The 14,597-nt window shown below is 49.9% G+C and overlaps 3 protein-coding genes across 5 annotated transcripts; 2 read left to right on the top strand and 1 right to left on the bottom strand.

The window, feature by feature from the left end:
* The first annotated feature begins 411 nt into the window (after positions 1-411).
* On the top strand, positions 412-2,126 carry RBM8A (RNA binding motif protein 8A). Of its 2 annotated transcripts, none has more exons than XM_039217870.1 (6): positions 412-526; positions 802-861; positions 989-1,063; positions 1,247-1,383; positions 1,663-1,799; positions 1,886-2,126. In XM_039217870.1, exons 1-6 carry the CDS (start codon positions 460-462, stop codon positions 1,929-1,931), a joined length of 522 nt encoding a protein of 173 aa, XP_039073801.1. In that variant the 5' UTR covers positions 412-459; the 3' UTR covers positions 1,932-2,126. The 2 variants fall into 2 exon arrangements, with proteins under 2 accessions (XP_039073801.1, XP_039073800.1); XM_039217869.1 differs by having other exon boundaries at positions 986-1,063.
* A 203-nt stretch (positions 2,127-2,329) lies between these two features.
* On the bottom strand, positions 2,330-7,990 carry LOC120220712 (gonadotropin-releasing hormone II receptor). Its single transcript, XM_039217866.1, has 3 exons — positions 7,129-7,990; positions 3,339-3,549; positions 2,330-2,814 (listed from the first exon to the last, which is right to left on the bottom strand). The coding sequence occupies exons 1-3, from the start codon at positions 7,636-7,638 to the stop codon at positions 2,405-2,407; spliced, it is 1,131 nt and encodes a 376-aa protein (XP_039073797.1). The 5' UTR covers positions 7,639-7,990; the 3' UTR covers positions 2,330-2,404.
* A 149-nt stretch (positions 7,991-8,139) lies between these two features.
* Positions 8,140-14,050, top strand: PEX11B (peroxisomal biogenesis factor 11 beta). Of its 2 annotated transcripts, none has more exons than XM_039217867.1 (4): positions 8,140-8,390; positions 9,189-9,304; positions 9,952-10,153; positions 12,820-14,050. In XM_039217867.1, exons 1-4 carry the CDS (start codon positions 8,335-8,337, stop codon positions 13,223-13,225), a joined length of 780 nt encoding a protein of 259 aa, XP_039073798.1. In that variant the 5' UTR covers positions 8,140-8,334; the 3' UTR covers positions 13,226-14,050. The 2 variants fall into 2 exon arrangements, with proteins under 2 accessions (XP_039073798.1, XP_039073799.1); XM_039217868.1 differs by lacking the exon at positions 8,140-8,390 and adding an exon at positions 8,492-8,575.
* Positions 14,051-14,597: the final 547 nt, after the last annotated feature.

The raw sequence follows: 14,597 nt of genomic DNA, 5'->3' as shown, positions 1-14,597 counted from the left end.
AACTATTTTTAAAATATTTCTATCACAGATCCAGCTGCTCTTCAGAGCGGGGGACAAGTCTTGAAATTTTGAGATAAAAAGCATTCCATTTCCTAGTATGGAGTTCAAAGAGACGGAAAACAATCCTGTAATAAAGAAATTCGGCTGTGCTTCGCTGGCTGTAGAACTTCTCCTCGGGTGCCCTAGTTGCCAGGGCGCCAATGTCGTGACCCACCCGTTAGCTTGTCCCTCACAGCGCCGCTCTTTTCAGCTCACCACCCCTTCAAGATGGCTGCAGGAGCACTTCCGGCATCTTCCCCAACTAGGCCCGCCCCCATTGCGTATTTCCGCCGCGCCTAGGGCGGGACTTAGACTTAGCTCTTGATTGGCCAACGTGACTAGCGACCTTTCCCCTCCGCGACAGTTTCCCGAGGTGCATAGTTCCTGAGCGGCACGGACGAGAGTAAGAAGAGGGGCAAGATGGCGGACGTGCTGGATCTTCATGAGGCTGGGGGCGAGGATTTCGCCATGGATGAGGATGGGGACGGTGAGGACGGTGGAGGCGGCTGCGGGAAGCGGGGAAGGTGCGAGAGAAGGGTGTAAAAGGAAAACAATTTCCCTTCCCGGCAGGGAGGATGGGAGTCGGGGAACCGGGTTGCGGTTGGATTAGAGACTGCGCCCCCTTCGGGAGGAAAGGGGGCGGGACTGGGAAGGGAATGGGATTGGAGGTGGTGGGAATCCCTTCTGATAATGTTTTCGGAGACAGACTGTTGTTCTACATAACTGTCCTTGCTATTCCTTCTTTCACTTCTGGGGCTCCAGAGAGCATCCACAAACTGAAAGAAAAGGCGAAGAAACGGAAGGGCCGCGGCTTTGGCTCCGGTGAGTGTGTGTCGGGAAAGTGGGTTTAGAAGGGCGACAGCTACGAGTTTCGGGGTCCCCATTCGGACTCCTGGGGAACCGTGGGAGAAGAGATTTCCGGTGATCTCCTGTATGTTCCTTATAGAAGAAGGGTCTCGAGCGCGGATGCGTGAGGATTATGACAGCGTGGAGCAGGATGGTGATGAACCCGGACCACAGCGCTGTAAGTACTAAGTGGGGCCTGTAGGGCTGTGTTTGTAGTCAGCTATGGACTAGTAAAATAAAACCAAGTAGGAATGGGTCAGAGATAGCTTAAACAATCTCTGGAATCCGCACCCAGCCCCACTCTTGTGATCTTGCTTGAACTTTTTCTCGGTGTGCTCCTTCTTCCTCCCGTCCACAACAGCTGTTGAAGGCTGGATTCTGTTTGTCACCGGAGTACACGAGGAGGCCACTGAGGAAGACATCCATGACAAATTTGCAGAGTACGGAGAAATCAAAAACATCCACCTGAACCTGGACCGGCGAACAGGATACCTGAAGGTATCCTAAGTGACAGTCTGTTGCTTCTCCTCCCCCACAACCTTTGACAGCATTTGGGGAGTTCTCCCACCTGATTGGCCAAGAAGTAAAATGAGGTTGGCCCTTGATTTTGTTGGACACAGAAAAGAAACAGACATTTTGTGTTTACAGTACAGTTATATGATGTACATTCTTTGTTTAAAGTTTGTTTAAGTGTGGGCTTAGATTTGAGGAATAAAGTACTCAGTGGTATTTGGTGGACTATGAGGGTGTCCATCTCTGTTTTCTCACCTGTCCTAGGGGTACACTCTGGTTGAGTATGAAACATACAAAGAGGCCCAGGCGGCTATGGAGGGACTCAATGGCCAGGATTTGATGGGACAGCCGATCAGTGTGGACTGGTGTTTTGTTCGGGGTCCACCCAAGGGCAAGAGGAGGTAAAGTGGAGAGGGCAGACTATCATGGGGAAGGGAACATAAGTATGTAGTATTATGTTCCTTTGATGGATTCTTTTTTTTCCTAGAGGTGGCCGAAGACGCAGCAGGAGTCCGGACCGGAGGCGGCGCTGACTGGTCCTCTGTCACCCAGGTGTTCTCTCCAGAGATTCTTTTTGATCACGCAGCCTTGGAGACATAGGGCCGGGATGGAATTTGCCAGGTGTCTCACCGTGTTTATATTTAACTCTCGCTCGGCTTGATTGTGGGTTGGTGGTGTCTTGGGGGTTTTTTGAGTTATGAATAAATGTCTCATTTTTGTTTTGTACACTTAAAATTACTTTCTTGTTCTAACATTGCAAGCTCTGAAGCACTAGTTATGGTAAGGCAGTATGGGTCACTGTGGAGATACTTCGAGGGACTCAGTTCTGTGCGATTTTTTACATTAGCTAGCGTCTTCAGGTTTCAGCTTGGGTCAAAGTAGAGAACACTGCCGGGTGTTTCTTTTTCGTGGAAGCTAAGAGAGCACAGGCAGGAGCGAGATGTTCTTGTGATATTAAAAGAATAATTGTTCTGTTCCTATATACTCTGTCCTGGGCAAGTGGACGTTATAGGAATGTCTCTTTTATTTCTCCTGTCCTTGCTGCCACGTTTGTTTGTACTTCCAGCTGTCTAAGGGCTTGAGTCTCCTGGTGGGGCATTCTCTCAGAACCTTTCTCCCTGGAGGAGTCCATACTGAGTTCTTGGTGCCTTCTCCGGCAGCCAAGGGTAAAGGCCCCATAGAGGAGGGGATCCAGAGGAGCATTGAGGAGGCCAAAAAGGAAGAGGATGTGGCTGAGGCTGGGAGGGACTTCAGTGAGCATGGTGGGAGAGAACCAGTACCACAGGCCTAGCAGGTAGTAAGGTGTCCAGCAGAGGACGAAGGTCAGCAAGACGAGTAGGGCCAGTCTCAGGGCCCGCACACGAACCCGGGAGCGATTGTCTGAGGAGCGACGGAGGGCAAATTCACCGACAGGGGCTAGGAATTTAGAAAACATACTCAAATTGAGAACCGCTCCGCTTCTGAGTTGAGTGTAGGGTGAACAGATGAGTGGCAGAGACAGTGAGCTGGAGCTCTCCCAGTACGAGGGAGAGAATATGGCAAATAGGTAATGCTGTAAGCCCTCTTCCCTTCCCAAACTGGAACTAAATGCCTCCCCCATCCCCCCGTCGTAAGGATTATGACAAACGTGCTGGAGAAAAGGTTTTGATAGAGGTGCTGTGTTATGTGAAGCTACTAAGTCTTCTTGAAGACTTGATGGTATCCGAGACTAAAGGAGAAAACCGATCGGCGTTCTCCTTTCTCCTTGCCCAGCTCACTCAGCCCCCGGGGAGCGCTAGAGGCTGGTTAGAGTTGAAGGCAATTAGCAAATACTTGCAGCATCAGGCACTAGAGATAGGGTTGTGAAGTCACTTTGGGTGGTGGTAGCTCTCAGATCAGTAAATGGGGCTAGAGGCCATAGTTTCAGGGTGCAGATCAGGGCCTGGGGATTGGCGTCTCACCGTGGCTCCCCTTCCTGGTCTGGGAACTGGACACACTGAGGACAATGCGGCTGTAGCAGATGGTCATGGCAGTCAGTGGCAGCAGGAAGAGGCAGCAGAAGGTGAAGAGGTTATAGGTGGTCTCTTGCCATTGAGCCTTGAAGCTGCCTTTGGTGACACACTGAGTGAAGGGGACCGGGCCCGCTCGCTGGGCCGTGTGGAACAGGAACAGCTGGAGTGGAGTTGGAGGACTATTAGAACCGGCTCTCCTCCCCCCACCCACGAGCCACACTCTTTTCCCAGCAGCCTTCGTTCTCTGTGGAGCTGTGCAGTGCTGAGTACTGATTCATCCACAGTACCATATGTAAAAGGTCAGAAACTTGCAAATCTCTGATCTTTCCCTTCAGCTGTGGAGCTAGTCATTCAGTTTGCTAACTCCTGGGACTTAAAGAATCTTGCCTTCTCAAGTACTGTTCTGACATTGTACTCTGTAAAAGGGTATTTCTACCACGCCAACATTTTTCACTGAAATGATTTTTCTGATGTGTCTAATTCTGTGGAAAAAGAAATTTTGTATAAAACGGGTGCTGCTAAAATTTCAGGCCATGTTGCAGCCACTGGGTGAAATGACCTTCAGTAACAGGGTTATGTACAATAACTATTAACAGTGAAACAATGCTAAGTAATAAAATGTTAACATTTTCTGAATGCTGTTGGGTGCCCTTCCCCCTTTTTGGTAAACTGCTGAGTTTTTTTATTTGAATCCATACAGTATTTTTCAGTTTAGAGCTTCAGGATTAGTCCCTTGGTTCAGGTAAGGCAGATTGAGTCACTGTTTGGTGAAGCGAGCATAGTGGGTGTCAGATTCCTGGGTCTAAGGCATTTGGGAAAGTGCTTTCAGCAGGTCATGAGGCGCTTTGAGGAAAGGCGAGTAGTTCAGCCCTAGACCATTCTGTGAACGACTTTGGGTTATGATCAGCTACTCTGAGCTGGTTAGGGAAGTGGTCTTTCCTCTTTCCCTGTCTTGTGTCCATATATTTGGGGGAGGGGGGGTTGTTTGCTTTGTACAGTGCCTAGCAAATTGTGAAAAGGGATTTAAAAATAGGCAAGGGCCCCGTACAGAGTTTGGTCCATAGACCTATGTCTGCCTTTCCCCTATTTTATATGCAGTTTACCACCTACTATAGAAAGCTTCCTTTCAGCTTGTGGAAACAAGCCTACAAAGATAATTTCTAACTGCTCCAGTACTCCCTTGTTACACTTAAAAAAATTTTTTTTAACTGACATATCAGTCCTTGAAGGCAGGACTGATATTTTAAATACAACATATGGGGCGCCTGGGTGGCTTAGTTGGTTAAGCGTCCGACTTTCGCTTAGGTCATGATCTCGCGGTTCGTGGGTTCGAGCCCCGCGTGGGGCTCTGTGCTGACTGCCAGCTCAGAGCCTGGAGCCTGTTTCAGTCTGTGACTCCCTCTCTCTCTGACCCTCCCCTGCTCATGCTGTCTCTCTCTCTCTCTCTCTCTCAGAAATAAATTAAAAAAAACAACATTAAATACAACATATGGGGGGCACCTGGGTGGCTCAGTCGGTTGAGTGTCTGACTTGGGCTCAGGCCATGGTCTCACAGTCTCACGATTCGTGGGTTTGAGCCCCACGTGACAGCTCGGAGCCTGGCACCTGCTTTGGATTCTGTTCTGTTCTCTGTGCCCCTCCCCCACTCACTCTCTGTCTCTCTCAAAACTAAAAACATTAAAAAAAAGAAAAACCTACTTGAAGATAAGTTTATAATACATACAACATATGGGCAGTGCAGAATTTATACAAGAAGATGCGAACTTGGAACCAAACATACCACCTTTGGCACATGTATCATAATGGTAGTTAGTTTGCCATTGAACCAAATGGAAACTGCAGTTGTCAGAATGTCTGTTACAAAGGATGAAACCCCTATTTAGTATCTTGTGGCCCATTGGTTTCAAGTGATTTAGCCAAAGTTAGGAGTAGAGCCTAGACTCAGAAGAAACAAAAACAGTGCAATAAAAACAGGCTTCTAGGGGCGCCTGGGTGGCTCAGTCGGTTAAGCACTCAGCTCTTGGTTTCAGCTCAGGTCATGATTTCACAGTTCCTGGGATCGAGCCCTGTGTCAGTCTCTCTGCCCCTACCCTGCTTGTGCTGTCTCTATCTCTCTCAAAATAAAGATGCAAACATTTAAAAAGAAAAAGAAAAAAAAAAAAACAGGGTTCTAACTCCCAGTCCACATCTAAAATTTGTTTCATATAAACAAACAGTACCTTTTACACTGAGGCAACAAAGCTGCTTTTTAAAGCTTTGGGTAGCAGAGGTCCTGCTGAACATTGTTGGAAGCAGTATTCTTTGTCCTAGAACTATAGTCAGACTAACTTTGGCAGTTACATTTCTAATATTTGAGGATTGAGGGATCAGATTTTAAATCTGATTCTATGACACATTGTCATTGCACAGCCCGTCCCCATCTAATCCTAATCCTGGTCTCCACAATGCTGTTCTACCCCTTCCCCTCAGAGGGGGTCTGAAAGGTTTTGGTCTTAAAGGAATTGCTTCATATATCATCCCCTGCCCCAGATTTCTAGTTCATTGTCAATACTTGAGATTTGATAACTGGTAGTCAAGTTCAGATGCTCTGTTTTCTTTCTAGCATTCTTTCCAGTTTTCACAATAAAGCAAAAAACACAAATCTGATTATTTCTGTCTCCACCTTTTAGCTGGTGCCTCTCCACTGCCCTCGGGATAAAGCACAAGCTTAATATTTGTAATCAGGCTTTCCTTCCCATCCAGGCTCACCACTCACCCATCTTCTAGCCCCCAACTTTGGCTGCAGCCACTTTGAATTCCTCTGCTTGCCGCCAACCCCCACCATTCCTCCTGCTTTATTGTCTAACACCTCTCTTATTTTAGCAAGTCAAAAACAATCAATTTTTAATGTCTTTGAGAAGCTTTCCCTGACTGTCCAAAAGTGGTTCAGACACCCTCATTGTTCCTTAGCTCCGTGTGCGTACCTTTAGCATAATGCCTGACTGCACACTGTACTATGATTGCACACTCATTTGCCTTCTGCACCAGTCTAAGTTTCTTGAAGGCAGGACTTTGATGCTCAGTCCTTGACAGAGCCTTTGAGTGTACCTACGGGTGATGCAAATTATATTTTGAATGGATGAGTGAATGTACTAGAGTTTCACCCAAAGCCCCCGATTTCCTGGTCTTTATAGACACCCCCCCCGCCATATGTGTTTCATCCCTGGAGTTTTCTGCAACAATTTCCTGATGAAGGTGAAGCTGGGGAGATGCAAAAAGGTGCAAGCCAAGCATATCGAAACAGCTGAAGGAGGGGTCCTAGATACAGGGTACTGCTTTTAAGAAGCAGCCTCTTAACAGATATACAGATCAGCATGCAATGATCTGTTTAAAAAAAATTTTTTTTTAATGATCATTTAGTTTTGAGAGAGAGAAAAACAGAGTTGGGTGGGGGGGGGGGGGCACAGCAGAGAGACGGAGACACAGAACCCGGAGCAGGCTCCAGGCTCTCAGCACAGAGCCCGTCGTGGGGCTCAAACCCACAACCGTGAGATCATGACCTGAGCTGAAGTCAGAAACTTAAACCAATTGAGCCACCCAGGCGCCCCAACATGCAAATGATCTTAATTTGCAAAACAGCAGTGGTCACTCTAAGGATTATTGGGTGACCACTGGCCAAGCACACCTCTTGACTCCAAGGTTTGTGTTGTGTGCCCAAATTCCTGTCCGGTATAGTCTTGAGTCCCAACAAGTCACTCACCTGGGGCAAGGCAAGCAGGAAACTAAGTCCCCAGGCTGCCCCTAGAAGTTTCCTTCCGGCTGAGCGGGGTGCAAGCGGGCGGAGTACTGCTTCCTGGCGGTCGAGCCCAATGACCACAGGCAGGAAAGCTGCAGCATACATGGCCATTAGTTTCAGGAACATGAGTGTCCGACACGCGATGTCCCCGGCCAGCCATTGAACAGTGATATTCCAGGTGGCATCTAAGGGCATAACCACAAAGGTGACTAGTAAGTCAGCAGCTGCTAAGTGGGCAAAGAGTCGCGGCACAGGGGAAGGGCGGAGTTGGCTGGGTCGTGGCCGAGTCACCGACCACAGCATGGCCAGGTTCCCTCCAGCCGAAGAAACAAACAGTACAATGGTCACTCCCACTCGGACCTTGGCCGCAGCCGAGAAGGTGGGCAGCTCTGAGCCCTCCACTTCTACTCCTGATCCCGCCCAGATCTCCTCCCCCGCTGCTAAGCCCCGAGGGGTGCCGTTGCCCAGAGACATGGTGACTTAGAGGGGGAAGGGGTGAGGGGATGGAGGCTGAGTATGAAGAGGTTAGCTTCGTCCGCTGATCCTTCGCCCTTCTTATTAGGATCTGAAACTGGTTATTGCGAATTTCGTCCATCAAAGCCTCTGTCTCTGGAGACTCTCCATCCGTATTCTGGAGGTCAACGGCCCAACCTTCAGTGCCCTGCTGGGAACAGGGATCTGGTGCTAGCTTCTACTCCCATAGACTTCAGCTTCTAGAGCCCAGGATTCGGCCGCAGCGTGTGTGCGTGTGTGTGTGTGTGCGCGCGCGCGCGTGTTGGGGGTGTTTTGGAAGCACCCCCGGGGAGAGGAGACCCTGTCCCAGCCGCAGAGGCAACCAGGAGGCTGAGCCTTCTCGCCCCGCCCCGACTCCTGCAAGCCCCGCCCTCGGCCCAGAATATTTAAAGCAGCAGGTGCCGACTGAGCCGAGCTCCGGAAGGAGAGGCCCCCCGGTAGGAGCACGCCCCGACGGAGACACGCACAGAAACACGGCAGCTGCTGGCCCAGGACGAAGCTTTTCGTTCTGAAATTCCGCTTCCGAGGCCGGCCCCCCTCCTCGTCTTTTCTGACGACGCTTGTCCCTCGCGAGACGCCGTCGGCTCTTCCAGGAGGCGTGCCTGGGGGCGGGAAGCGGGGCGGGAGCGCGGCTGCGGAGCCGGGACGGCCGCTGTCATGGACGCCTGGGTTCGCTTCAGTGCCCAGAGCCAGGCCCGGGAACGGCTGTGTAGGTGCGGCCCGCATAGGAACGGGGTGGGGGCAGAAGCGGCGCCTCGTGAGGCGAGGTCCGTTCACACTACGGGGGTCAAAAGGGGTCATCTCGGGCTACGGGGGCCCGCGCGGACAGCCAGGAGCCGATTGGAGCGGGCCCGGGAGATGATTCGTTTCTGCTCACCGGAAAGATGGGGAAACTGAGGCACGAGCGGGCCAGCGGGGAGGCCGCTAAGGGTTGCCGTGTCCACATAAGAGCCACACGTTACTCACGGGGCGGCGGTGGCGTGAGGCGCGTTCGCCCCGCCGTGGAGAGCGTGACTCTGCCCCCAGAGCCGAGTGGCTCCAGTTCCCTTGTCCCCTCACCCCCGCTGTGATCCGGAACTCCTCCGCCTCCGCCCTGCCTTCCGGTCTCGATCCAGCTAGAGGGCCTTGAAAGGTCCCAGTTCACCTGTTCTGAAGAATACGCTGCCCTCCATCTGCCCCCCACTCCCATCCGTTATCACATACATTCCGACACTGCTGTGCTCGTGACGGACCCCGCGCTGCCTTCAGAGGCCCTTTCAGACTTCAGCCTGGCCCGATCTCTTATTTTCTCAGCCCCAAGTGGTGCCCCTCAACCCCTTCCAGTCTCCTTTTTATCCCTACGCCTTTCCCTTCCCCTGCCCTGGAGGAGAAACGGTAGAATGTGGGCAGAAAGAGGAGGAAAGGGAATGGCCTCCAGATGGGAAAGGGGAAGTCGTTCCTTGCCTCTGGGGAGACTTTTTTTGAGGGGTCGCCTAGGGAAGTGACCTGACCTTGCCTGGCCTCTCCTCCAGGGCGGCCCAGTATGCCTGTTCCCTTCTTGGCCACGCGCTACAAAAACACGGGGCCAGCCCCGAGCTACAGAAACAGATTCGGCAGCTGGAGAGTCATCTGAGCCTGGGAAGAAAGCGTAAGTAACTTGTGCTTTTGCTTTTATTACTCCGACACTCTGGCCATCCCCAGCTGTTCTCCCTGGGTCCCTCTTTCCCATTCTTGACCTTCTCTGCCCCTTCTGGCCCCTCCTTTGGCTCTGCACTTAGCCCTCTGCAGGCTTCCTGATTGAGAGAAGGAAACAGGGGTAGGATACCAATGAAGGACTGGAGAGAATGGGGCAGGTTTGAGAAAACCAGACTGGGACACAAGTTGATTAAAATTTGAAGGAAAACATTTTTTGAACTGATTTTACTCTTTTTTTTTTTTTAATTTTTTAATGTTTTATTTATTTCTAGGAGAGAGAGAGAGACAGCGTGAGCAGGGGAGGGTCAGAGAGAGAGGGAGACACAGACTGAAACAGGCTCCAGGCTCTGAGCTGGCAGTCAGCACAGAGCCCGACGCGGGGCTCGAACCCATGAACCATGAGATCATGACCTAAGCAAAAGTCGGACGCTTAACCGACTAAGCCACCCAGGCACCCCTGATTTTACTCTTTTTTTTTTTAAAAAGTGTTGTTTCTGTCACTTGCTCGATTTTCACCTTCTTCTTTTCTCTTTCTCTGTGTCTCACTCTCTGTTTGCCTCTGCTTCCACATCCTTGCTTCTCCTTGCTAATGCCCGCAAGTTCTACGCCTGGGTAACTCGGCCGATGCCCTTGAGTCGGCCAAACGAGCTGTACACCTGTCAGATGTTGTCCTGAGATTCTGCATCACGGTTAGTCACCTCAATCGAGCTTTGTACTTCGCCTGTGACAACGTGCTGTGGGCTGGAAAATCTGGACTAGCTCCCCGTGTGGATCAGGAGAAGTGGGCCCAGCGTTCATTCAGGTTTGATATCCTTTTATCCTGCAAGACCTTTTGTATTCCCCGTACCGCGTGGCTTGCCTTTTGTGAGAGAAAGCTATGTCAGGGCCTTCCCAGAGTGTACACATCTTAATCACTTGACTTCCAATCTTCATTGAGATTTAAAAAAAAATTTTTTTTAAACGTGTATTTATTGTCGAGAGACAGAGACAGAGTACGAGGAGGGGAAGGGCAGAGAGGGAAACACAGAATAGGAAGCAGGCTCCAGGCTTTGAGCTGTCAGCACAGAGCCCGATGCAGGGCTCAAACCCACTGAGCCAAAGTCAGACGCTTACCCGACTGAGCCACCCGGGCGCCCCCATTCATTCCGATTTTAAACGATCAGAGAATAGTGAATGGAGGCAGATGGAAGGCAGATGCTCTCCCATGATGAATGACTAAGATATTATATTGATATAATTGTGCTTCTGTCTATACCACAGACTATGCCTTTCACTGCCTGCTCATTCATTCATTCTAAAAATATTCAGGAGGTGCTTACTATGGGCTAAGGAATAAAGCAAAGAGTCGAACAGATGTGGTTTCTACTCTTATCATGCTTCTAGTCTAGTGGGGAGAGTCATATTAAAACAAACACCAAACCCAGTATTTGTGGAAACGTACAGAGTGTTATGAGATCTATATAACAAGGGGAGCTGATTTCACCTGAGAGGCTAGGGAAGCACTCTTTGAGAAAGGAATGGTTTAGTTTAGACCTGAAGTCGGAGCAGGTGTTAGGCAAAGCCAACAGTAGCAGGGAAGACCTTCCAACAGAAAATAGCCCAGTCTAAGGCATTAAACCAGGACAGATTTTGTGGACAGCACAATGGACAGCATAGAGGGGAAGGGGCCTAAGTTTGAGCTGGAAATGTATACAGGGGCCAGATCATTCGTGCAAGGCCTCTTGGGCAGTGGTCGGATTTTTCTGGTTTGGTTTTGTGTAAATTCTATCCTAAGTACAATAGGTTCTGAACAGGGATGTGACATGATTCAAACTGTGTTTAAAGAAGGTCTCTTGCTGCAATGTGGAAAACGGATTGCGGCGGCACAAAACAGGAGGAGATGCCCTAATATGGCCCAGAGATGATGCGGGCTCGGACTAAGGCGCCGGCTGGTAATGAAGGTGGAGAGAAACACGATTTGGGATTAAAATGATCTGTCTACATATCATTTGTGTTTGTTTTTATTTTGTTTCCCTATGATTCTGTTTGTTGTGTAATATTAGCATCTTTCTGTCTCCATTTATGTCTTGCTTTTCTCTTCACGTTAATCAGTGACTTATAGCTATCACGTGGCTCATAGTGTGTGAAGGGTGGGGGTGAAGGCCTGGCTGGACTGTTCTGGAAAAGCAAGGGTAAAGATAAAAAAAAGATCCCTGCTCCAATGGAGCTCTCATTGTAATGGGAGGAGACAAACATAAAGAGATAATAAATAAACATATCAGTGAGTAATGAAGTGCCGTGCAGGAAATTAAATTACGGCTGCGTGGTAGAGAGTAAAAGGCTCCGCTCCCTTGGCATGAGGGAGTCAGAGAAGGCCTCTCTGAAAGGTACCGTTTAAGCTCAGCCCCGAAGAGCAAGGAAGCATGAGCCACGTGAAGATTTTGGAAGGGAGAATATTCTGGGTGGATGGATGAGGCAGAATAAGGGTCCTAAAGCAGGAACAAGCTTGATGAGATCAAAATACAGAAAGACACTAATATAGGTGGAGCACAGAAAGGTACGAGATGGAGTCAAGAAAGGCAGGGTCGGACGTTGAGTTCCGAATGCTTGTCTAATGTCTAGAGTTTGTCTTAAATGGGATGGGAAGGAAACGGTGGAGAATTTGAAGATGGGGAGTGATGATGTGACTTACTGTGTGACTTACATTACTGGGGGCAGGAAAAGACCAGTTAAATGCGTCAAGTAGTAGTTCAAGGAAGAGGTGCTGATGGTTGAGATGGTGCTCGTGGAGGGTAAGGGAAAGAGGTGGGACTGGATTCGGGACGTGTTTTAAGGTAGGGCCGTTATATTGAGCATATACCACTGTTGTCATAGTGGGTTAAAATTCAAAACCATAGACTGTTGGGTGTTTGTTTGTTTTTTAAGTAATCTCTATGCCCAACATAGGGCTGAAACTCACAACCCCAAGGTCAAGAGTTGTATGCCCTTACTGACCTGAGCCAGCCTCGCGTGCCACACATAGATGGCTCTTAAGGAATTGATAATCTAACACATTTAGCAAGTGGCTGAACACCTCTGGGTCTCCATTTTTGTTTTTTGTTGTTGTTTAACAAAAGGATGGGATCTAAAAGATCTATAATGTGTCTGAGTTTCTGAAACAACTGAAGCTTGGTCTCGCAAAACATTTGCATTTTTATAGTTCATGTTGAACGTGGGTGTGCTGATGGATTGGGCAGGTAAAATTTGAGGTTGATCTTGGACAGTTTGGTGATGCTCATGATTTTAAGCCAGGATCTTAAGGCACACATAAACACTGATTAGTTATAGAAAGTTGGGAAGACATTCTTAATAGTGGCTGGCAGCACTCACTCACGGTGTCCGAATGTATAATCCCTTTGCATTATGGGGGAAGAATGTTTACGCGTTCTGTTTGATGGGCTTAGTGGCCATTGTTTGCCCTTCCTGACTCTTCTGGCCTGTGTCTCCCAGGTACTATCTGTTTTCCCTCATCATGAACTTGAGCCGGGATGCCTATGAGATTCGCCTACTGATGGAACAAGAGTCTTCAGCTTGTAGCCGGCGACTGAAGGCTCCTGGAGGAGGAGCCCCAGGAGGAATTGGAAATGCAGGCCCTGGTGGTCCAGCATCTCCAGGAAGAGGCTTGCCTCATCTGGCTCTCAAGCTTCAGCTCCGGGTCCTACTCTTGGCCCGGGTCCTTCGAGGCCATCCCCCTCTTCTGCTGGATGTGGTCAGAAATGCCTGTGATCTCTTCATTCCACTGGACAAACTAGGCCTCTGGCGCTGCGGCCCTGGGGTTGTGGGGCTCTGTGGCCTTGTGTCCTCCATCTTGTCTCTTCTTACCCTCATCTGCCCTTGGCTAAGACTCAAGCCTTGATGAGGATAAGGTACAGGATTAGGAGAGGATCTCAGTGGGTGAGATGGATCTTAGGTCATGCCCAATATTCCTGTCTCCTGCTAATCCTACTCCTTGGGGAAAGTGAAAATCCCAGGATCTAGGGGTAGAGAGAGGAGCTTCGGGGAAGGCGAGGTGAGGGGACTTGTGACGTCAACGGGGTGATTCTGATGCTCAGATCTTCGGAGCTTTTGTTTCTTCCTCCTCCGTTGCAATGTCTGTGTCTTTCTTGACCCCTTTTACTCTGTCTCTTCTAAGTCTATTTGGGATTCTGTCTCTACATCCTTTTTTTTTTTTTTTTTTTTTTCTTTTTTACCGTCTCCCGTTGGCTGTCCTAGGAATTTTCAGCAGCAGCAGAATTACACTTTTTTGGTAAGGGGAGGTAGAAGGGGTGGCCTGTAAGGTTCTCACTGCCTTCATCTTTTCCCTCACAAAGGTGACTGGTGGCAGATTTTATCCCTTTCACATGCCACCAGAGCATAATTTTAAAGACTTCTGTCCCAGTGGACTCTCCCCCTCAGCCACCGTGGTGGTTCAGCGGTTCCTCCTTGACGTCTACCTCACCAGCCTCCCTCGGGCCTCGGCCCTGCCCTCTGCTCACGCCCACAGATTTCTGCGCACCCTTTCATTTCAGGGCCTTGCTCCCCAGCCTGCCCCGGCCCCTTCTTTGCCTGTGCGGAATGATGCTGTGTGCGGCATCTTGCTGTAAATACTGTACAGAGACTCCGTGTAAATAGCTGTGGCCTGTGCCCACGATGGGGAGCGAGCCTCCCGGGTCAGTACATTAAAGATCGGTTTGCTCCTCGGCGTGCGGTCTGGTCCTGTGTGTTCTGGGCACCCAAGGCCTCGAACTCCTGTTGCCGTGGTTTGGGTTTTCCGTGGGCTTGGCCGCTGGCATCCTCGCCCAGACTTTCACTGAACACCTGCCCCAGCGCAGGGCATAGTACCAGGGTCTGATGTGCAAGTGCTTGTGTGGGTCCCACAAAGCACACTGCCTACCAGTTCCTGGTTCCTGGTCCCTCCAAGAGCTGTAATGCCCTGAGGGCAACGTGGGCTGAGCCATGAACAGGACGAAGTGCAGTGAGGCTGGCAAGGTTTGGTTTGGGGGCTGGCTGTGTTCACACGGTGGGGCTCCCCTGGGGGGCGAGGGGAAACGATATCACCATCACCGGTTCGTTCGTTTTCTGTATCCCAGGGTAAGAGAAATAAGGGTAAGAAGTACCGAGGCTCTGTCTCCCATGCCTAGTGTCTATTCCAAACCCAAGGAAAGTGTTACTTCCTGGCAACAAGGATGCGGGAAGAAAGGAAGAGAAAGGGTAGGAAAGTCAAGAACCGTGTTCTTTGCATATTGACA

Source organism: Hyaena hyaena, unplaced genomic scaffold (genome assembly GCF_003009895.1).
Source record: "Hyaena hyaena isolate Hyena2069 unplaced genomic scaffold, ASM300989v1 scaffold_725, whole genome shotgun sequence".
Lineage (NCBI taxonomy): Eukaryota > Metazoa > Chordata > Mammalia > Carnivora > Hyaenidae > Hyaena > Hyaena hyaena.
Note: the sequence above shows the minus strand (reverse complement) of the source record. Positions and strands in the feature narration are given on the sequence as shown.

Coding starts and splice junctions, on each gene's coding strand:
- RBM8A (XM_039217869.1), top strand. CDS start 460: ATGGCGGACGTGCTGGATCTTCATGAGGCTGGGGGCGAGGATTTCGCC. Junction 527..801: donor CATGGATGAGGATGGGGACG/GTGAGGACGGTG, acceptor CTGGGGCTCCAG/AGAGCATCCACAAACTGAAA. Junction 1,064..1,246: donor TGAACCCGGACCACAGCGCT/GTAAGTACTAAG, acceptor CGTCCACAACAG/CTGTTGAAGGCTGGATTCTG.
- LOC120220712 (XM_039217866.1), bottom strand. CDS start 7,638: ATGTCTCTGGGCAACGGCACCCCTCGGGGCTTAGCAGCGGGGGAGGAG. Junction 3,550..7,128: donor TCCTGCTTGCCTTGCCCCAG/GTGAGTGACTTG, acceptor ACTCCACTCCAG/CTGTTCCTGTTCCACACGGC. Junction 2,815..3,338: donor GACCAGGAAGGGGAGCCACG/GTGAGACGCCAA, acceptor CTAAATTCCTAG/CCCCTGTCGGTGAATTTGCC.
- PEX11B (XM_039217867.1), top strand. CDS start 8,335: ATGGACGCCTGGGTTCGCTTCAGTGCCCAGAGCCAGGCCCGGGAACGG. Junction 8,391..9,188: donor GCCCGGGAACGGCTGTGTAG/GTGCGGCCCGCA, acceptor CCTCTCCTCCAG/GGCGGCCCAGTATGCCTGTT. Junction 10,154..12,819: donor TGGGCCCAGCGTTCATTCAG/GTTTGATATCCT, acceptor TGTGTCTCCCAG/GTACTATCTGTTTTCCCTCA.